Below are 23,827 nucleotides of genomic sequence, written 5' to 3' on the forward strand. Positions count from 1 at the left end.
ATTACCTAATCCCTCTGAATTGCCTCTGATGTTCAGGAACAGGCTTAGCACAAAAAATACAGGAATTATTTAAAACTAAAATAAAAATGTATTGAAGCATAAGGAAATGCTTGAAAAATGCATTTTCCTAACATTTATTAAGCAATAAATTTCACTGAACTTGGAAGATAATTTCTTTCATTAGAGATGCTCAGGGTAACTTAAGGAATGTCTGTAAAATCGTTCAACTTGAGGATGAAGCAAGCAGCTTTGCTGGTTGACACGAGCATGCAAGAGGTAAAGTGACAAAGAGAAAGAACACAACAGCCCCAGCTGTCAGGCCTATGGACAGTGTACAGCACCGGAAAGGTCACTAACTCGCTGTAAATCCATTGCAGCATTTCCAGACAATCTTGTCCTAGTGAAGCTCTTACACAAAAACCTTTGCCTCCAGGGCCAGCAGATCCTTCAACAGCCTCCCAGATGATGCTGGGACTCATTTGCTGCCAGGTACTTTCTTCCCTCCCTCCCCCCTCCACCTGCCCATAGAAAAAGCCTGGAAAAAAAAACAAATCTCAAGGCACGCTTTCTGCGCAACTAGGATAAGGAAGCATTTCAATCCCAACATTTACTCGAGATGTGTTCACTTGACGCGCAAATGTCTCCCGCAGTCCTCACAGAAGTGTCTCATGCCAGCAGGCCACGTTCCCTGGGGGCAGTTTAGCTGTGGATGGTGGGCACAGCCCCTGCCTATAACTGAGAGGAGGCAACATCCTCTGCTATGTGGCAATGCTGTGAAAAGATCCAGGGAATATAGAGGCTTGGACCAGTTTACACAGTAGACTGGTGCCTGGGGCTTCGATACTGGGACACCTACAGAAGAGCTCAAATCATGTATGAATTGTTTGGGTTTGGTTTAGCCCTGTTGTGAATGTAACAAAACCAGTGCAACGTCAGCCATCTCTATTCCAGAAGAGCATTTGCAGTATTAGAAAGGTTGGCTGCCCAGGGCTCCAGCAATAAAAATGGGACTGGGAAGGGGGGCTGAAGGGGAAGGGGAAGGCAGCGTGCCAGTCTGTACAATACATGTTTATGTCAAGGCCAATAATCCCTCACTTCCATAAACAAAATATTTACTTATAAGTCACATGATTAAAACAGAAAAAAGAAAAAAAAATGTTGTGTAGCTCAGCAGTCATCCACTATAATTCTGTATTCCAAGGTAATTAAAATGTGAACAACCTTTTTATTATTTACCACAACCCACACTTAACACTTTGCCTTAAAAAGCTGAGAGCCAAATTTCAGCTACCCCCTCGTAAAATACAGAGCAATTCTGCCAAATTCCCTTCCATGCTCTTCATTTGATGGCAAAGTAACAGAGGTACCATAATTCACTTGATACCATTCTTTTCCTGCTAATGTTTTATTCAGACTGAGCTTCATTAATAAAGATGAAACTTTGGACTCATGATTGCTCCATGTTTACAAAACATCCAGGCTCCTTTACATCTTGGTTAAGCATGAACAATCATTGAACACACAATTTCCTAAAAAAATCCTGCATACCAAAATTGCATATTTTGAATTTTTAAAATTCACTAAACAAAATTTCACAGAGTGAACCCTAAAGTCTGTTTGCCAGGAAAGCACAAGCCAAAAATGGAAGTTGGGACCCTCCAGGAAAAAAAATGAAGCTGGACCCCAACACACACATCCTTCCCATTAAACAAGCAAATAAATACACATTCATACAGATTAATTTGCTCTAAAAATGCAGGTGCTTGAGTAATTACCCACAATTTTTAGCATAAATTTGGGTTGCTCAAACAGTACTGTGTCACAGTAAGTTTCCTTCTTTTTTTTGGTAGAACTGGGCAGTGTTTTCTTACTGGACCTCAGAGAACAATAATTAGCCCAGATTTTGACACAAGTCCAAATGTGTTTCCCCATAAAGAAAAATTACAAAGACAAGGCTGTTTAAAAAAAAAAAAAAAAGTTAAAAAAAGTTAAAGGTGTATATAGCAGAATCACTTTTTAATGCCAGGTATTGGACCAAGGAATGGGACAGACTGCACTGCATTTTTAAAGCAGTATGACTATCGACATACTTGAGAAACATTTTAATACTGTACATTACAACAAACTATTTAGTTCACTTCTACACAAGTCAGCAAAAAAGCTAGGTGATCCAACATGATATGGCAGCTGCAAATTTAAAATGATAGTCACAGTCTAAAGCCAGAACAAAAACATCTCCAGAACTCCTATTTATAAAAAGGAATGAACGTACACACCGTGCGCGCACACGCAGGCAAAAATCTTGAGGTTTTACTTATTGCTCTTACACAAGGCTGTGAGCAGGCAAATGTCTGGATCAGAAATTAGGTCAAACATGCATTTGAGCAGGCACGAAAAGTACACGAAATTCATATTAATGAAACAATGTACTGTGTTACGTAATACAGGATGGTATTCTGCTAATATAATACTTACGTCATTAATACCGGATAAACTCCAGGTCTGCCTGTTGCATAATGTGTTATGCAGTGTGGTATTTTAACCTAATTTCTGATTTCTCTTTCATACTGCACCCTCCATGGGATGAAGAGGGCAGTTTTCAAGACAGCTGTTCTTTGCAACGCCAGAGAAACCTTGGCCTCAAGAGCTTCACTCAGGCAGGTATGGCTGGAAGGAGGTTATCGTTGTCAGCACTGTATCTCCAGGACCTGCTCTTTGACTGCCTTGCGTTTTTGTGCAGTCATTGACAACTCTGATAAACACATGCAGAAGCTGGTGCAAAACACATCAGCGCTGTTCTCGGAGCATCTTCCAGCTGTGCTATACGCTCCAGGTACACCCAGCAATTGCTACAGGGGATAAGGCAGTAGAGGGTCGAGTCCTGTATCTGGTCACTTCCTCAAGAGTCTTATAAAGGCAAGATTTTTTGTGAACTGGCTTTCCTGTACACAATAAGCAGCATAGCATGGATGTTGGTGGAAATCTGGCTACCTACTGGCAACAAGAGACTAGCACGTTCACAAGACACATTTTGGAATACCTGCTGTTCCCTACTGCAACCAAATTAAACATGCTGCGGAGAGGTGTCTGTGTAATTACAATACTCATAAGCCAGGTTCAAGGCATACTGCACATGGGCCTTGCACAAAAAAGGCATTGAATGTGTTATCTGAGGATTTTTTTTTTTTTTTGCTGTGCTATGCATACATATGACAGTAGATAAAAATCAGCACAATGGTTCCTCTCCATACATGACCCAACACACACCATAACAATTAAGCACCATATATGCTATTCTTCAGTTAACAGGAATCAAGGAAGAAAATGGTGGTTTGTGAACAAGGAAGGGAAGAAATCCAGCACGAAGTTAGAGGTATGTTCCTGACAGAAGTCCTAGCTGCGAATGTTTATTGTGAACCAGCATCTGGATTTTGTGACACAACCAGAAAACCACCGATGTCTACAGGGCCAACTTGGGCACTGCATAGTCAAAATTATGTTCTCCGGTGGGTATAATATGGCATTGAGTAATCTCTAATTAATTATTAGAAAGAGCAGTAGGTAGACAACAAGAGGTCATACTTCAGGGAGGTTACGCTTTGTACTTGCAAAAAGAAGCAGTGCAAATCAACAGATTTTTCTGTCTTATTAAAGGTCTGTCACGTGCCCCTTGATCCAATCCCTAAATCTCACATAAATTTCAGCTTTCAGACTTGCCAAACACCCAAATTCATACTGAGCTCTATTTTACTTATGATGAGTACTACTAGCGCTAGTGGGACTGCTTAGAGCAAGGCGCTACTGCAGTGAAGGTTCAGGAATTTGGCTCTTTCCAAGAAGAGAACTGCAAATGGCTGGGATTTCATGACACCCACAGGTGGAGGGAGACACTTCCTGTGTGTTTTGGGTTTTTTTCAAATCTGTCCTTATGAACACCAACAGTTATAAGACTGAAATGTGGGAAAATGCTCTGTTATGCTCACCCAGACACTGTGACGCCAGGACAGCCACAGTGGTTTAGGAGGGGTAGCCCACCCAGTAGAGGGTTAGGTTGGCCTGGGTTCTCCTCCCAGCTATGTCACTGCCTCTTACTAGATGATTGCATGTAAGGGTCCTTGGTCTCAGCTAGGATGGTGAGGCTTCCTTAGAGCAACTGCTCTGTCACACTATCCATGGGTGCACAGTTGCATCTCCTAGGAAAGAGGGAGGCAAAATAGGTCTAAATGCTTTAAAAACAACTAAGAAAACGCAACCTCTAGAAAAACAAAAAGAAGAATAATTTGCTATGACATCCTTGCAGGAGGAGTCCTAGGACTTCTCATGACACATTTCTTCACTAGTGGCTATGAAGGCCAGGTCGTCAGGAAGCCCTGCTGCCAGATTGGAAGTAAAACAGCATGTCCAATGTTTACCGCTCAAAGCCATCCTTTGTGTAAAGCCAGTTAGGCAGAAGTATTTTGGCTGCATTTTTAGGTATTCCTCCTAGCCCACTTTGCTTCCTTGCTTGGAAGCTCCTTCAAATAAAAGATGCTGAAGTGCCACTTCCCTGTAGTTGAAAAAAAATGGAGAAAAACAGAGAGGCAAAAAACACGCACCACGGAATGAAATGATTGCTTGTAAAACGTTTCCTTTTAAAAACTATTGTACAACTCCCTAACTTGGTTTAATTAATGTGCAGTTTAAAACATATAAAATGCCTTACCAGCTAAATGATTCCTTAGTTTTACAAGTCTCCCTCCCTCCCCCCATTAAAAAATAATGCATGTGTGGACTGGTATTGAACACCTCGTACAGAGTCGCGCGCCAATTCTCCTTTAATTCTACATGGAGCAGTTTTGATTTTAATCTACTGTGTTTACAGAAGAGCTCATACCATATACTTTACAGTATATATAACCAGCTACATAGAGGCCGTTAATCTCGTAACACGATAAAAAAAATCACTGTTAAGTTGCAGTCCCTTTGATAAATGATTATGGTGAGACATGCAGTCCTCCTCAGTGCTGTTGCTGCCAGACACGGGACGTGATTTTCTCCGCACACTGCTGAGAGGCCTGATGCTGCACCGCCGGGGGCCGCAGCCGGGCCGGCACACCGCTGCCCCGGTGCACGGCATTCTGCAGTCATTGGGCAAAGCTGTGGTGAATTGTCTCGCTCGATACCACCACCACCACCACCACCACCATCACCACCACCACCACCACCGACCCAACCCAACCCCCGGGGGAGCAGACCCCCGCCTTCCCGCCTCAGCCGCAGGAGATCACCGTGAAGCGCTTGGAAATGCATGACATGTTGTGGAGGACGATGCCCAGGAGAAAGACCAGGACGCAGGCCACCAGGATCACAGTGCAAACCCCCGACCAGGTGGAGCTTTTCACAACGCCTCTCCGGTCCGGCTCCTCTGCTCCCCCCTCGGCTGGAAGGCCACCCTGCAGTGGCTGCTGCTCCGCCGGGATCGTCACCACCGCCAAGGACTTCTGCTGGCTGCCGGGCAGGAGGCGGCAGCCAATGTCTCCCGGCAGTAGCGCCCTCTCCTTGGAGAGGGGCAAGGGCAGCATGTAGCACCCATTGCTGGGGAGTTTGATGAAGACGGGGGTGTGCTCCGAGGTGTGGGGGATTGCGATGACGGCGATCACCTCGGGGTCATCGGGCAGCTGCGACACGGAGTACCCCGGCGGCAGCTTGGTGATCCCGCGGCACCAGGGGCAACGCAGGTCCTTCTGGCTGGTCCTCATCTGCTGCAGGCACACGGAGCAGCAGGTGTGCTTGCAGTCCAGCAGCTTGGGCCGCCGGCGGGGGCTGTAGTAGTTGAAGCAAATCTGGCACTCCAGCAGAGAGTCCTGGGACAGGGTCTCCATGGCGGTGGGCGCAGGGAGGCGGGGCGGGCCTCACGACGAGACTCACCCCAGCGCCCCGCTTCTCCTCAGGGCAGCGCCCGCCTTCCCGCCGCTTCTCCTCAGGGCAGCGCCCGCCTTCCCGCCGCTTCTCCTTCTCCTCAGGGCAGCACCTGCCTTCCCGCCACCGCTTCTCCTCAGGGCAGTGCCAGGCGGCAGCTATGGAGAGCACAGGAAAACCTCCGGCCTGAACCTTTCAGTACCTGAGACAAACAGAAGAACGCGAAGGAAGAGGTTACGTACAGGAAACACTGGGAACAAAACAGTCCAGCTAAGGGGGCATGAAAACCAGCGCTGACTTTGTCATCTGGCAGGAGAAACAATTTGCGACCCTTAACAAGAAAGCATCTTCCCACTGGCTTCACCAAACTGCCCAGAGGCAAACCTTCAGGTCAGCCATCACTACATCTCCCCCCTGCCTTTCTTCCCCCCCCCCCCCCCAGCTATAAAATCCCTACCAACCCGCCGGTCCACCACTCACAGTTATATTTATACCCGTAACAGGGGAGGCTGTAGTTCACTAAGCAGGTCCTTCAGCATCTACCTCCTGTCATATTTTCAGGACTTTTCAGCCCTTCCTGCACCTTAGCAATTGTTCTCATTTAATCCTTTAAACCCTTGAGGATTTTTAGCTATTTGGCTCAACTGCTAAGTCTGCATGAAAGGTGGGGGAAAGAAAAAATATTGTTAAACGGATGCATTTCCACAGGTTCCTGAACTTACCCTTGTGCACGAATGAGCAACCAAGTAACTGTACTGAAACACCCACATTTGCACACAACAAAAAGGAATGGCACCATTTTCAGTCAAATTAACTGTTTGCCTGGTTACATGAGCAGCTTGTTGAACGTGGCCCTCTGAAACATAAACCTTCTCACTGATGAAAACTTCACCCGAGACAAAAGGCTCTGTTTAGACCCAGGACCACAGAATGCCACAGAGAACAATCTGTTAATGCACTGAATTAAAGGGAAATTGTTACTAACCTTGTTCTAAACTATTCATTTCAAAGGGATTCTTTGTATTTCCCCACTTATTTCTTATAGCTATTCAAAAAAAGGCAGCTGTGTTTACTTTCACAGTGAGTTGCTTAGCTTTGATTTTGCTCACTCCAACACACGACAAATACGAAGGAGTGACATTTTTACAACCTTTTACATTGCCTTCCTTGCTGTATTTAAAGAGGTATCAGCCTGAATTTTCATCCAGCGAATACAATAAAGAAAACGCAAAATATTTGCATGGTGACCTTTGATCTTCTCTTATTGCAATGTTATGCCCAAACACCTGAGGACCACAGCTGTCGGAGGACTTCTTCCCGTCCATACAATTACTTCTTGCTCTTCCCTCCGGATCATACCAACTAGGTTGCAACATGCTAATCGATGGGTGACGTCAGTAAAACAGAAACAACGTAGTTCAAGAAGAGAAGGAAGGCATAGACGTGGGGTTTGCAATGCAGGACAGCCCTCTGGACCACACTGTCCCATATCCTGCTTCTGGCAGTTACCCGTATTTGAATAGGGAAAACAAAATACACGTCATCTCTTCAGATGCTAACGACCGATACCACCAACATTGGCAGAACCAGCCTGGCTGCTGATTTTGTAACAGCAGTGGATTTTGGCTCACAAGGCGCTTCAACAAACACGCAGTGACAATCCTGACTCAGGATGCAGCAGGGGCTGCAGTTTTGAAGGCAGGAGCTTGCGAAACGTGCGCAACGGCTGCAGTGGGAAACGCCACGTGCCAGCTGCCCGAACGGCACTTTCGGGATGCTTTGCCTGAATGCGGCACAGAGGCCACCGCTGGGAGAGACCCCAGCCAGCATGAAGCCAGCACGGGTCCGTGCAGCGCCTGCTCTGCACTGGCATATATTACACGTGGCGTTAACTGATACTCCACGTGCAGAGGGAGCCTAACACCACCGCAGAAAGGGCTATGCATTCACCACCTATGTGCAGGCCGCACCGAGGGAAGCGGAAGAGAATGAGTAGAGGTTTTATCTCCTTTATCCTCTCCTTCCCGTTACTATCTCCACATCCCTACAGTGCAGGCAGGCACAAAGGAAGACTGTCAGAAAGGGTCGTTAAAAGACTAGCGTGCAGCAGAGAGACAAAAATGGAAGAGAGCTATCCACAGTGCTAGGTAACTCCCAGCTGAAAAACATTAAGAGACAAAAGCCAGATTAGAAATTAGTTACAGGAACTCAGGAAGGAATCACTGAAGCCGTAAGATCCAATTTTCAGCCACAAGCAACCCAACAGTTTTATGTCTTGCACAGAAGTATCCATACAAAATCTTCGCGGTTACACACTGCTCAAGCCAAACGTGAGCTCAGACATTACAAGATGCAACTCTGATCTGTATCTGCAAATCTATCCAAAAAAGCCAGGTGTAACAATACTGCAGTGTTTTTATGAGAAAAAGCCCCAATGCCAGAAAATTCAGAACATAAGGCTTATGTTTAAAAACAGAGTGGAAGTACTCCCGTAGATGTAAATCAGTATCTCTCCATAGAAGTTTTGCCCTCCACATTTTTGATGTCAGTGAACTGACTGGTGAAGTTCTCTGACCTCATTTAGCTGTCACCTACAACCACTTCTCTCCACTTACAGTGCTAAAGGTAAACCAGTTTCTATTGACGTGAATGTGATTGGGATCAAGATAATTTTTCTGACCGCATATCCTTGTCCAGGAGTCATATGCTCATGCACTGTCAAGCCCCTCATCCCTGTCCCAGTGACATCCTTACAGTAGAAGATCAGTGCTAGGAGAGAATGAGATGAGGTATTCAGAAGTGAAGAATAAAATAAAAGTCACCTTCAGGCAAACAGCGCCCTAAAGAAAAAGAAGAAAATCCATCCCAACAAGAAGATCTTGGCTGGTTTGAATGCCAAGTAATGCTGCGAAGCACTTCTCCAGGAGGTCAAAGTTTTAAAGCATTAGTGCAATCTGTAGGAAGAAAAAAGAAAAGAATGGAGCCAAATTGAAAGGTTAAGATAGGGCCTACCACCTACATGACACACGTTGTTCAGGTATGTGTGGATATATTTGCAGAAGCTGTAAATATAGTGACAATCCCCTTTTGACCTGGTGCTGAATCAAGGAAACATTCACAGTGTCTTGAAGTTACACTTTTTTCCTTGCCTTGCTCCACTCCCCCCAAAAGAACAACTATAAACAGTATTTCGAGTAACAAGGTTGCATTGTGCATATATGCCGAATTATGACACTTCCTACTTTCCCAAAATGTCTCAAATAATGATCAGAGGTGTATTTTGACACATCAGTGGCAACAACTGGCAAGCAGAGAGGTAAGTATGATTCCTTCAGAATATGTCTAAAGACAAGTTAAAGAGTAGCCACAGCCATCTAACCTCCTTGGCCTTTGCTGACACTGCCTTGTTCAAAGGTTGGACATGGGTAGCTTCATGAGTGCAATGTAACTTTATTTCCAACCTTACTAAAAGCCCCACAACCACCCTGCACTCTGCCACAGCTCAGTTTGGGGATAAAAGAAAGTCAAGCCATCATCTACAGTAAGAATTAAACTGCATAATATCTATTTGATTCATTTTGTAGTACAGAGTGAGGAAGGAAAAAGCCATGGGAGTGCTCTCAGTACTCTTCTACCACTTCACTTTAATAACTATGCCAAGATTTAACACTGCAGCAGACCTCCTCTTGGACAGAGGACTGAACTCTCTAGTTTGTGCTCAATGCACCCCCATACCAGTTGGGGGTACTGAGCCACCACAGGAGAACACCTTGCTCAAAGCTTACTCAGACCGGACTTTTCTCAGCACTTTGAGCACAAAGACCAAGAGGCAGCCAGACCGCATGTGAGGGCACAGCTGATATCAAGCATCAGCCAAAAACATTGTTTTGTCATTATTTGCTCTCATCACCCAGGGACACCCAAGGGGAGCGAGGGGACCGTTGACAGGAAAACAGGGGGGGGGAGCGGGGGGTGGATCAGAAAAGAATGTCAGGGATATCTGCAGGTTTCCGCAAGAGAGACAGTGCATTTGTATGTGTGGATAGGAGCACGCATGTGGAAGGGAAGGCTGGGGATTATGACAGTGAAACCATACAGACAGACAGAGGCAACTGCAACTGTGAGTAGTGACTCTGCCTGGCACAAACCTGACAGCGACCAGAAGCTCTTCAGGGCTGAGATCTAACTAGTAACACAAATAAAAACTAACTGGGTATGAAAATCCACAAGCTCCAAAACTCAAATGTCAGAAAGGTGCAGCAGGAGCAAAGGAAGCGAGAAGAGACAGGCCTTGCAAAGAAGCATCAGGAGACCTCTCTGCCTCCCCCACACGCTCTTCTTGCTGTGGGTCTGCCCAACATCCACGGGGCTGCTGCTAGCCGGCGAGATGAGATTCACAAGCAGTTAAGAGAGACCTAGGGAGGAACCTGCAACACTGATGACCCTTGTAGCAGAAGATCAAAGTACAGCTGGGTGCCCAAGAGCATGGCACAAAGGTCCTCCTTGCAGATTTGGGCTATCCTCTGCACAAGCCAAGAGTTTTTAAGATTTCAGACGTGATCGCGTGACTCGCGCAATAAAAGTCTGGAGAATAAAACAGGTATTTCAGCTGTTTGTCAGTCATGCTATCTGTTCTGCCAGTACCCTGTTGGAGGCCACAGCAGAGCCCCAAGCTCTCTTTTTTTTGGGTGAGCAGGAGGTCAGGAGCGCGAAGGCATCAGCTTCCTACTCCCCGAGAAGGGAGAAGGGGCATTTGCTGCTCTCTTGCAATTCGTAGCTTCCCAGCACAACGTAGGGAGGTGCTGCAGGAGGTGAACAGATGAAGGTTGCTGCAGCTAGTATAGCACAGCTACAGACAGTGACAGAAAGAAGAACGCACAGGTTTGCTGCAGAGAAAGCTCTGCACAAACCCTATTATAAAGTGGTCCCCAACTGGCCAGGTCAGAAAAGACAGCTATTTTTGGAACCCAGTGCAAAGAAAGTCATTGAACATCCATGACCGGAGTTGGGCAAAAAGTCAGAGAACAGAGTAATGGCAAATCCTTGCCTATTTTTTCTACGCAAGGCCAGTCCCCGTAAGCAATGGAAACCACAGCCTTGAGGGGGGGCTGCCTCCACTGGAGAACTCAGAACTATCTTCACACATACTTCCTAACTTATTAGGGCCCAAAATTATATTAACTTGAAAGCCCCAAAAATATACTTTAATGATGCCTGTGGAATCTAATACAATTCACAAAAGATTAAACATCACATCACATTTTTAAAGACTGGCTTCGGGGCATGCTGATGTAGTTAGCTGATCACTGAAAGCCTCAAAAACTTTGCACAGACTTATGCACATATTTAGGCATGCTCTACTTGCTATATGGCAAGGTTAATAACAGACTTTCAGCAAGGCAGTGCATTGACGATACTTCACCTTTCTCAGGGAAGGTTCATTACGTAAACTCCCCAAACACATTAAGAATTCTTTGACAGTATTACTGAGTATGTATGATTTATGATGAAGAAAGATCCATTCATTCCAGGTGCCCTTAGGCTGGAAAGAGATGAGGGGAGGGGGAAGTGCTGTTCTCAATAGGGGAACTAATTGCAAGAATCATCTGCCCACAGATATGGATGGAAATGTGTGCTAGAGTCACTTCAAACTCACAGTGAGGAGGAAGGAACATGTTTAATATTTGGAAGCATTTCTGCTACAAAATTTAGCATTTGTGTATGTTTTCAACACATTCATGTTTGGACAAAACACATTGGGGCTGTTGCAAATGCCCAGGACCTACTACCTGATTTCCCCTGAATATCCTTCACTAAATGATCCTATTTATTTTTAGGCTGTTCTGTAGCACTAATTACCATAGTAACTGAGAACAGCACAACGATTAATTAATTTATTCATCACAACACCCTTGTTAAGAGAGAAGTATTATCATCATTATATCCTTTCATCATCTAAAAAAAGAAGTGCTGAGAGACGAAGCAGTTAGTCCAAGGTCATGCAAGCACCACCCAGATTGCCTCAAAGCTCCTGGACAACTTCATCACAGCTCCACTTCTCACCTCATGAGCCACCGAGCAGAGATGACAGATTCTGGACAGATTCTTTTTTGCAACAGGGAATCAACAAAGCTTAGAAAACCACCCGTTTATCCCCATCTCTTCCAGCTGGCAGCATCTCCATGGTATGCCTGAGATTTTTTGTGGCTTTCATTGAACATACTAGCTTTTCCATAGACCATGAAAATCATGAGAGCCTGTGATCCAGAAGTTAAAGTATCTCCATGGACACAGTTCATCCACCATGTAGATTACAACTGAGAGACTACAGGCATTTTAAGGGACATAAAGCTAACAATAAGATGGCAACATTAATCCATTCTTCTGTCCAGAATTACCTATTTTCCAGGCACCTTCCTCTAAGCCAAGCAGCCTACACCCATCATCCTTTCCATTTAGTTATTCACAATTGCACAGAAATATTGCAGAACAAAAGTGTTTTAATTTGGCCAAATCCTTAGCCAGTGCAAGCTGGCACTGTTCCTTTAGCTTTAGTCCAGCCCTTACCAAGATGAGAATCAGGTGTACACACTCCCAGATGCATAAAGCCACAAAAAATTAAGCTGAATGAAACCATGATATATGAGTCTACAACATCCTATGAACCAGTGCCAGGGGATCCATGCTGATGGAGAGAGAATCTGCTCTGGATGATCTCAACAGCGCAGATCAAACAGGACAGCAGTTGTCCTGCCTCTCTGGCAGCTGAGCAATCGGAGGTGGATCACGAAAAAGGCACCTAGTTGCAAGGTACCATCCCACAGCATTTACCTTAGAAATTGTCACCAGCCAGCCCTCGCAACAGGAGACAGAGGCAGAAAGGTCACCCACAGGAACGTAACCAAATGTAGAAGCTTATGGTTTCGGAGCAAAAACAGATCAGATGAAAACAACCTTTGGTGTTTATAGAAAGCAGAGGGAGACTCACATGCTGCTCGTTGTTCCAACTCATGTCGCCAGCTGTGCTGCTCCCTCCTTTTATCTGCAAACTTTGACACGTCCACATTCCCTGGCTCCAAAGACCTTATTTTGGTCAAATATGACCAGGAGAAGCTGCACTTTGTTCCAACAGCAAACACTACTAATCACCTGCAACATGCCAGGTCAGCAAACGACCGGTACAGTTTCTTACTGCTGAGTCAAAACAGTACAGCTACACTCACCAGGCAGTTTCATGCAAGGTGCTTTACCAGTGTGAAACTCTATCTGAAATCAAAATATTCCCAGAAATATGCCCATTTCAGACAGGCAGAGACAGAAAGCAGACAGCTTTCCTGCCCACCCAGCCCCTCGGCAGCCCTCCATGAAGGTGGTCCTGGAGCCCAGGCGGTGGGAGCCTGACCTGCTCCTCACCAGCCCAACTCCAACATGTCTGCAGTTTTTTGACAAGGTCACTTGTCAAGCTGCCCCAGAGCTACAGTTCCCTAAATCTCCCAGGCTCCCTCCAGCCTGGTAGAGCAGGGGTCCCTCGGGTGCAGCTCTGCCCTGCGAGAAGGAGTGTGGAGGTATTCCTCACCACTTCTGCTGTCCCTAAGTTCTAGCGTTTCTCTTCCTGCATGAGGGGTGCACTGACCGGATGACAGACCTGACTGTGGTCCTAAGACATCCCAAATCTGAAAATTTCCCAGCACAAGATATTAAAAGGTTCCCCCTAATTTGCAAATAAACAATATCTCCGGCATTCAAAGTATCCCAAGGGATGGTGATGGTGCTCATTTTTACAGCACACTCTGAGCACAACACTTGCAGGGCCATTAGCACTTCTTCAGTTTTGTTGGCTGCTCTTAATTATGCCTGACTCACTCCTAAACCCCAGGGTGAAAGGAATTGAAAGCCAGTTTTTTCCACTACCAAGTGAGAGCACCATTTGCTATTCAAACTTACATCAAGAGGAATGGGAGTAGGAGGGGTACCGTGAAAAGAAAACTACCCCTCACCCCTGAATAAAAGCAGCACCAGTAGTTATTTATCACCAGGACATAAGGAGCAGGTGGTTAGGTCACTGGCAGACAGATTTAGAAGTTGCTTCCCTAACTTTAAGTGAGGTCACAAGCCACCAAGGCCAAAATCCCGCAACCTTAACAGGAGTAGCTATGGGTGTTAAACTCGCTCTCAGTAACAGCTTTTAAATGCAATGCAACATAATCTTTCTAAGAAATTTTTTCATTTATGGCAACATGACAGAATTCTGGCATTCAAAATGCCGAGAGAGAGAAGCATGAAGCACCTGATCACTTAAATGACAAATTTTGCTCTCCCATTAGAGCATTATGCTTCATCTGCCATTGATAGAATTTGCCTGATACCCAAAGAGAAACTTAATTAAAAGATCTTCCTTTCCTCCCCTGAGGATTTGGTATTAGACTTACAAATACACTATTCAAAAAAAGGAAGTAATTTTAAATAAAGCTCAAATGCAGATGTTTCTCACCGATACAGGTCAGCAGGTGATTGAGTGGGAATCAGCTTGAATTAGTGTATTAAGACAGCTGTCTATAATTACAGGAGAGAGTGCTACAGCTCTCTTGAGGTCATTGAGTGGGTTTTCATAAAACTAAGTCAAAATCTACCTGCCTATGGGCCCAAACAGAGGAGGAGAGAAAGGAATCAATACTCACACGTTCATACACTGCCTATACAACGCAAAAACTGAAAACTCAATTTCACACTTACCTCAGGAAACAGAAGTCCTTCAAATGAGAGTTTTAATTGTTGCAACTCTGCTCTGCACTCCTGCCTTATACACCCCAGCCTGTTTAACATGCCCTGCGCTCTCTGCATTCACCCAGCACGGCTTCCGGAGGACGTGATTCTGCGACCCACATCACTGAACAGCTACCTTCACACGCCCGCTTTCAAGGGCTGGGATGGTTTGGGGTTTGTTTTGTTTGCATGTGGGAAGGGGTTGTTTCTTGTTTTGCTTCAGAAAAAGGGGAAAAAAGCACAACAGAACTAGGGGAATCAAAATAATACATCCTTTTTACATTGAAATAGATCGGATTCAGAAATTGGAAAATATTTTATTAGAAGCCACACAACAATAAGGAAATTCTCTTCTTTCATACACAAAGAAGTAGAATAAGGTTTGAAGGAGATTAGATGGGGCAGGGGGAGCTTTTTTTCATCTTTTTACCTTTCTCCTGAAATCTGCTAAGTGGGCAGCACAAGAGAGTCAAGCCCCCTGTTTATCAAAAGAAAAGGTGTAACAGATGTCCTAACATAGATAGAACCACTTCCAAGAGCTTATCTTCACAAGAGAGCGGAAGATAGCCAACTAATATGCTTCCTCAAGGTCAACTGCTATGTCATTTCCTAATGCAGACAAATTGTGATCTTCATGCGTTTTTGGTCTCTGATAAGTGCTACAGCCACACCAGGTCACGGCACTGGTCATTCTGGTTTGCAGACTACACCAAAAGGAACTGGAACCAATCCAAAAGCTCCTTTCTTATTGGAAACTAATCATTCATCCTGTAACACTTCTGGCAGCTAGTAATACTAATACCACCCACACTTCCTGAATCTTGGGAACAGTCCAACTCTCACTGCAAATATGGATCACAAGCAGAGTTAGTCCAAGCCTGAACTGCATACATATTTATGATTTCCTATTTTGTGATTTCTCTCACTGTCTTTACATCAGTAAAATCCTCCAAAAGAGATTTAGCAGGCTATACTGGAAAAATATTTTCTTCCAACACTTTTCCAAACCACACATTTCTACCCATGACTATAACCATTCCACAAGCAGAGTTCATAGAAGTCATGAAGCGCACAGCCTGACATTAGCCACAGAAGTTAATGGGATGACACATGTTCTTGAGGTCAGTTGCACATTTACATACTTAACACACTATCCATCAACACAATCAATAGAGAACCCGGTGTCAGCAGCCGCAGGCAGATCAAGGTAGTCTCCAAGAACAGATGCCTTTGCTCCCCCTCCGCCATCCTGAAAATGTGCAACCTGAGGAAACAACACAACCTTCCCAAAACAGCTGCAACTAAACCAGCCAGTTGCACATCAACTAACCCAACCAGCTCCACATCATGACTCGAAGTCCCAGGACCACCAGGGAAAATTTCAGACTAGTGGTGAGACAACAAACTGACACCAGGAAAGGCTCTCGGCTCTCTCCTTCATGCCCATGGACACAGGCATGCCCACGAGAGAAACAAGATGACTCCCATGGGTGGACTTCTAGGATGAAGCCTCGAACAGAGTGAGGGGATTTGCATCGAGTCTCTCCCTCACATGAACCAGCACCATTTGCAGACAAAAATAGTCTTGCCGCTAAGCAATGCAGTGTTCTCGAGGGCGACAACCATAACTCAGGTTAGCAACTCAGGTTAGCACCACCACAACCTTCTCCAGTGGGCTGAGATAAATTACGGCTCTGGGAGACTAAGCTCCAAGCTGCAGAGCTGCTAGCCTCTCTGCTCCGGCAGCCATGCTGGGATGGGGACTGGCAATTGGCTGCTGAAATGCTCAGGCACAGGAAGAGAAACTGTTCTAGCCCATATTATGTGAAATCTACAGTTGCTTTCCTTCAGAGATGGTATTCAATTCCTAGAGCCACTCACCTTCTGTAGCTGCAAGAAGTTTTTCAGACCTGCCAAGATTTGTCAGGTTGTATTTCATTCTTTACAGTGAGTTTCAAAGTTTGGGCCAGACATCACCCATCATACTTACTCCAGTCAAATTCTGGCTGGTTTTGAAACATCCTGGTGTGAAAATACCCTCCATTTGGCAGCACTTAACTAACAGCATACAGCGTTTTTGCTGTATGAAGGAGTGCAAATGCTCAGAAAGGACTGTGTTACGCTACATTAGAGCAAAACAACCAAAATGAAGCAAACTGCTTTACCTCTTAATTTTGGGCCTAGCTCTGCAGTCCTTGCAATGTAACAGCAGAACAAACTTAGAAAAGATAACTAGCAAAAATCACAGGATTATGGACAATCACCTAAGTACTCAGTAAAAAGAAAGCTGCTAGCCCCATTTTTCTGAAGAGAAGCCTGAAAACATGAACTTCAAGCCCCAAATCCCAGTTAGGTAGAACCCATAAACTTCAGTCTCTGTCTTGCAAGCCAGTCTCATGATTTCTGCATGTGAGTTAGAGCTAACTAAAGAAATGTAGTTTTGAGGTGAACAAATTCATTGGCAGTTTCAGATCAAATTAAGCAAATACTTTCTCCTTAGGCAAAAATGGTAATTTCCATTAAAATGTCAGCTCATTTCAACTTTCACTTCAGTTTGACTATTTTCTTTCAGAAGAAGAAATTTATTAAAAGGTAACACAAAGGGCAAACAAAGCTTTTTGTACTGACTCTGAAGTAATTTTTCTTCTGACATGGTCACCCACTGAGTGAGCCAGAAGTATCCCTTACATCGCTCTACTGCTGAATGTGGAATGCTCAAGTCTATCAATACAACATGATTTCTTTTTCTTTCCCAGTCTAGCAAAAGTAAATGAGATAAATACACTCCAACTATCAGCAATAGTTTCACAGCAGCATGTTTTCAAAGACTGTTATTCAGCATTTTTTGGTTGTTGGCTTAAAAAAAAAAAAAAAAAAAAAGAATCACAACGTGGGGCATTTTCAACAGACAAGTCACATTCCAAGATGTGATCGAAGCCTGAAGAGGACTACATGGTTGATACCATTTCTGGTTTTTACAGGTGTTTCTTGCTAAGGATCTAAAGGATCTTAGTTTGAAAGCGCAGGTGATTCAGGGCTTTCTAAAAAGCTCACACTCATCCCAATAGTCTCAAGAGTGCATCCCAAAATCATTAATTGCTTTTGAAGACTTATATCAGATAAGCTTCACCACTTACTTCCAACATGCATTTCACCTCAAATACTGTGTTCAGTTTTGGGCCCCTCACTACAAGACAGACATTGAGGTGCTGGAGCATGTCCAAAGAAGGGCAACGAAGCAGGTGAAGGGTCTAGAGCACAAGTCTTATGAGGAGCAGCTGAGGGAACTGGGGCTGTTTACTCTGGAGAAAAGGAGGCTGAGGGGAGACCTTATTGCTCCCTACAACTACTTGAAAGGGGGTTGTAGTGAGGTGGGTGCTGGTCTCTTCTGTCAAGTGGCTGGTGATAGCATGAGATAAAATGGCCTCAAGTTGCAGCAGGGGAGGTTTAGATTGGATATTAGGAAAAATTTCTTCACCAAAAAGGTTATCAAGCATTGGAACAGGCTGCCCAGGGAAGTGGTTGAGTCACCATCCCTGGAGGTATTTAAAAGACATTGTAGACATGGCACTTAGGGACATGGTTTAGTGGTGGGCTCCACAGTGTTAGGTTTACAGTTGAACTCGATGATCTTAAAGGTCTTTTCCAATCTAAGCAATTCTATGATTCTAGTCCATGTAGCATCACACAGAATAGCAGTTAGGAACCAAAGACATGCCTTAGGGACTGCTAAAAGAAGGGGGAAAAGGCCAAAAATCTGTGTTGCTACTCTAGAAAGTGTTGCATTGGAAGAGATGATCTAAGAAGACACAGTGTGCATGCACACACCTTTACGTATCTATGCAGGATTCGACCAGATTCCACTCAGCTGAGGTGTCTATTCCATTTTTGTTATAGTATTATATGTGTGCCTTACAGTGGTGCACTGAACACTGAAAACATCAATGCACACAACCAGACCAGTGCCAAATGAACCACACTGACTTATGCCCATTGAGGATTTGGCCCACAGACAGAAAATCAATGTTATAAAACAGATTCAAAAAATACCTCTTTTCTACTGCCAAAACAAGTTCTCAACTAGGATGAAAAAAATGTCAGCTCTGGACCCAGATTTGCATTGTGCCACAAACTACAACATCCCTTGCTTTCCAGCCAAAATGTTTTCAAAATTTTATTACTGACATCATTGTTACTTTTTAGAGTTGAGTCAGTGTTTTCCTAACTTTTGCTTCAGTCACTTCACTGTCAGGCGTCTTTCACTTTAATGATTACTGCTTTTCGTTTTTTGCCAACCACAGAAATGATCAAAATATTTTACTAAGTCAAGACATAAAGAAAAAAATACTTCATATTTTTCAGAATAACAGCATGAACTGGAAAAATCATTTTCTATTCTTTAAACCACTCCTTCAGTGAAAGCCTCTGCCAGTTTCTTCCACACCGAGTTTGCAGAACACCTGCCAGAGTGAGGTCTTTGCCAATAAACAGGGCCCTTAAGTGCTATGACAATTTAAAAAATAATGCAATGATCAATACAAATAATTAGTACTATTATTATTACTAACAGCCATGCTCTTCGGTCTGAGCTCTCACCTTCTAGAGCAGCTGCCTCTAGAAAAGAGAGAAAAGAGAGCAAGTGCCAGCAGGTGGCACTCCAGAACACAAAGCATTAAGCACCAGGGCTTGCAGGAACAAGAAAGGCAGTTCTGCTTGGCTGTCCCGCTAGCCCGCTTTAGCACCCTTCAGGAGGTTTGGTTTGGTTTAGGATGGTCATCTCCACTTTCCCGCTCCCAAACAGCAGGGACAAATACTGCCAGTCCCAGCTTTTAACACCATAAGATTATCCTGGTGCTGAATGGGACCCATCAGCAAGGCGAGATGCAGCTTGCGCAGTCATTTCTAAGAGTAGGGTACCAGCACACCCAAAGTGCTGAGCTCATTACTTGCTCTCTGACTGAGGGGAGAGGTCCTGCACGGCCGGCTGAGTTCTTTCCCACATTTTGCATGGAGAGGTGGCACCATCTTACTGCCTCCCACCGCTCCCCCAAACAAGGAGCAAGCTGGGATATGGCTGAAATAATGCTGGCTTTTATTGCTTTAAGACAGCACCAACAACAAAAACCATACCCCAACGATTAGGAAACCAGTTTCCCTTCTGTTTATTTTTAGCTATGACCTACGCATACAGAACAGCTACAGTGTTCACTTGCGTGGTTAGGAAGAGTCACTACAGATGGTTCCTCAAGGTGCGGTGAAGACTCCCACCCTCCCCTGAGCCTTCTGCCTTGCCCCAACACTCACACTCCTCCTGCAGCATAGTCAGTCAAACTGGCACTTCTTCCAATCAAACCCTGACTGTCAGGAAAGCCTCTGTCTAGTAGTCTCGTCAGCCAGGAGAAATAAATCCACCTCAAAGAGCTGTGGCTCACCTGGTCTTTGCAACTCTCATCCAACTGTAAGAGCAATCGCTTGTTTTGCTCTTGCTGGAAACCCTCCCGACCCTTCAGTCTTCAAAATGAGGCCCTTTCAAACACTGTTCAACGTAGGGGAGATAGGAGGAGGTACCCTTAAACCCAGGAAGATTGTGCTATTCTCTTAGAAAATGAAATTTTAAAGAAAAACTGTAGAAGCCAGTTGTTTTGTCCAACTCTCGGCATCAAGCATAGCAGTCAACATATAGAGAGGTAATGAACTGACTTAGTTGACAAAGACGCAATTCCCACATCATTCTCCCCTAGAAAAGTTTAGAGTTTAAAACACTGAAGGTCATACAACTGGGTGGAAAAAAAGCCTGCATTTTTATCAGAAGTCTTTATGAATTACCTAAAAGCTATACAAACATGGAAAATAACCAGCCCTCTTGCAAAACACAGAAGTATTTACTGCTTAAACTCTCCTTAAAGGCAAACCTGTACCATGGGATCCATCTGCTCATGTGGAAATAGCAGAAAAGATCTGTCAGAAACTAATTTCCTTTCCTTTCCTGTACATGTCAGTGGATCACTGGCATTCTCCCTCCCCCCCCCCCCCCCAGTTGACCCCAAATATAAATAGACACAAAACTGGAAAAGTTTAAGGTCATCTCTGTGGATATGAGCAATACACGAACCAAGTAAAACCAGGCAAAGTAATGTGCCCTTTTTGCAGAAGATGGTCCACAATCAATGCCACATGATATCCATTGTGTTTTAGGAAATCAATTTATATCTAGAATTCCAAACTCATTCCCTCACACACAATAAACACATACCTTTTTTCTTGATGCTTCACTAACATTACCCACTAAAGGAGGCATGATTCAGCTCAAGGTTTATGTACTATATGCACTGCACAAAAGTTTGCTCAACACATGTTTTTAGAGCAAGTATCTTTTAATACACAAAGATGGGCTAATGGCATGGAAAAAAGAATGGGGTAACTGTTCTTGCTTACTCTGCCTTCCTAGTTGCTATCCCAGTGTGGATTTGGCTCATAAAATATTCACCTGTGGAAAAGCAAGTCATGAAGCATAACTGTAACCCATACCAATCTTAACATTGAGCAGCAATGAAGCATGTAACTGTCTGGTGATTATCATGAGACATCAGAAATATTTCCAAGTTAGCAAGTTCCGCAGTTGTTGCTGTAAGAACTTACTTGGATCTCCTGTTTCCATGGATCTCCCTGAACAGATGCATGGATGCTCTCCTTGTTACTCCACCCACTTGATCAGGAAGCAGAACTAAGGGGTGCCCAGGCTTCGGTATTCTCCTCGCTATTAGGTACAACAAACTACCTTCTCTAATGAGCAACCTCTCTTGATAGAGGAGACTGCAATTAGTGTGGACTCTCGGGAGCTTTAATGTACCCAAGCAGGAAAATGTAGGCAAGTGCATTGTAAGTGGGTTCAGAAAGGCACGCCAAATTCTCTGGCACTGACTAGTTGATAGATATGAAAAGGGTCAATCCCTTTCTAAGTTCTGAATTTAAATTTAGAAGAAAATATATTTAATGGAGGTGGGAGACCAAAGAGGGAAGGAACACTAGAACGAAAGCTTCTTGCTTTAAAAACAATCATTCTATCCACCTATATGCTTTTCTTAGCTTGATTTTCACAAAATGAGCTCAGATTTTGCAAGTAGACTTTCAGGCTCCTCAAAATAAGAGTGCAGGTGCAAAACACAGGTGCTTAAACGTGAGTAGTACAACCGTAAGAATACAGGCATAAGACCCTTTTTGAGAAAAAAAAAAATCATTAAATATTTTCATTCCCTTACATCTGATTGCATAACCCCTCTAAAGAAAGCAGTAAAGGTCACTGAAATGCACAGGCCTTTGCTGATGGAAAAATGGTATTGTGTATTGTTTAAAATTACACAAAAGAAATGAGCACAAGTGCTAGAAAATGAGACCTTTAAAGGAGCGAACTGAAAAATTTCAACTCAGCATGATATCCTGATTTAAAATTGCACGTGTACAGGTTACAGCCATCTCTGTGCCTCTCTTCATTTGAAAAAGAAACAGTTTTATCATCTTATTAAAGAACAAAATTGTAGATTCTTATCACTTCATTAAATTGCCAGTGCACGATCTTTAATTTTTTTGTTCTTGTTTCATAACCACCGATGAACATAAAAAGATAAAGAGTTTCTCCAATGGACCACATAGAGGAGTTTCAGCCAGCAGAGGAAGGAGTAGCACAGGTATGTAACCCTGTAACATTGGAAAAAATAAGTCAGGTTCCTCAAAATATGAAGGGGGTTTTTCTGTAGCTCTTCCAAGGGCTACAACAATAAAGTTCCTGTAGTCTTGGGGTCATGTTTCCACTGCCCTTCACCAAACACCACCACTCATTTTTGGGTCATGCTGATTCCAAACAAGTGGACATAAGGAAGAAAGCAAACACGTCACAAAATTGTAACCTTTCTTTAAATAACTCCTCATTACCAAGCCGAGACCATTAGCAGCCCTCTAGCTCACAACTTCTTGTGTCAGGGATGTGGCTGCCTCAGAAGAGAAGACCTGGACTCCGAGAGGGAAGTCAATGTGAGTTTTTTTCCCTAAACTGTTTTTGAACATGGACATAATATCCTCTTAAAATGCACATTTCCTTACCAAAATCCTTTTCACTGGCTTACCTTGCCGTTTTGCAAGGACGTTCAGGAGCACCAGTATGATAGTATGAATTCATTTATTTTACGTACGAAAATAAATTTATATATGAGCTTAAAACAAAAATGACAAGGACTTTGCAGGCAGATAAACAATTTCTTTAAAGCCTCATTTCTTTAAAGCTGCAAAAACCAGCCTACATCCAGTCCTGCCAGCATTTCTTTGTGCCAGTGACCCCTCCATATGAAGCAGTTCCACTGAGCTGGGCGAAGTCTCTTTCACAATAACTGTTCTCAAGAGCAGATTTGGGCCGGACTTGCCCAGAAATCCTTCCAGTGGAGAACAGGTCATCCCACAAGCAGTCCTGCTTCCTCCAAATGCCAATGCATGTGACATGCTCTTTGAGAGGAAAGCCTCACTCTTCCCGCCCTTTAGATAAAGAAGAGGGAGGCTAAATCTCAAAACATTCAGCAAAAGCTTTCAAAAAAGGCAACTGCTGGATTTTTAAGACCACCTCAAAATCATCCTGACATGCCCTAGATTTCCTGATCTATTTTAAAATTCCCTTTCAACTGCTATTACTTGTGTTTTCTGTGGAAGTCACACAAACATGGAGAGTGGCAGCTTGCAAGAGGTTGTAAACCAAAAGGCAGAAGACACCGTGAAATTGAGAGAATAACAAGTTTCTGTACACTTGAAGACTTTCAGCAGCATCAGGGTTTTTTTTCTGAAGGGGGGTTGCTAATTAGCCAACTCTAACAGTAGCAACAGTGTCCCTGTAAAAATAGCTCACTGCTTATTAAAAGCAAATTTGAGAGCAATACAACTTCACTGAATTCTCACCCAATTTGCTATTACTGACCAGCTTCTGCCTTGTAGGCATGCTTAAACTTCATACACTGACACGTTTCCCACTCCACAGACTATGTATCAGTCTGCTCAACCAACACAACTCCAGTATTACTGTTGATTTCTATTTTAAGAAGGGAATCTACTTCAGAAAGTAAAATCTGAAGTCTGAAGAGTACTTTATTCCTGTTCCCAGTCTAGCTCCATTCCACACTTCAGAAAT

General features: G+C 43.9%; 1 protein-coding gene across 5 annotated transcripts in view; it reads right to left on the reverse strand.

Moving 5' to 3' along the window:
- Positions 1-209: 209 nt before the first annotated feature.
- RNF152 (ring finger protein 152) overlaps positions 210-23,827 on the reverse strand; it is a 46,583-nt gene continuing 22,965 nt past the window's right edge. For 3 of the 5 annotated variants that reach the window (XM_049823832.1, XM_049823831.1, XM_049823834.1), the window contains one exon: positions 210-6,100. In XM_049823832.1, the coding sequence (XP_049679789.1) occupies positions 5,250-5,861 (612 nt within the window). In that variant the 5' untranslated portion in view covers positions 5,862-6,100 and the 3' untranslated portion in view covers positions 210-5,249. Of the gene's footprint in view, positions 6,101-6,378; positions 6,437-12,729; positions 12,777-23,827 lie in introns of those variants that run through there. The other 2 variants (XM_049823833.1, XM_049823835.1) reach the window with 2 other exon arrangements.

The sequence above is a fragment of the Accipiter gentilis genome, chromosome 20 (genome assembly GCF_929443795.1).
Source record: "Accipiter gentilis chromosome 20, bAccGen1.1, whole genome shotgun sequence".
In the NCBI taxonomy this organism is placed as follows: Eukaryota; Metazoa; Chordata; class Aves; order Accipitriformes; family Accipitridae; genus Astur; species Astur gentilis.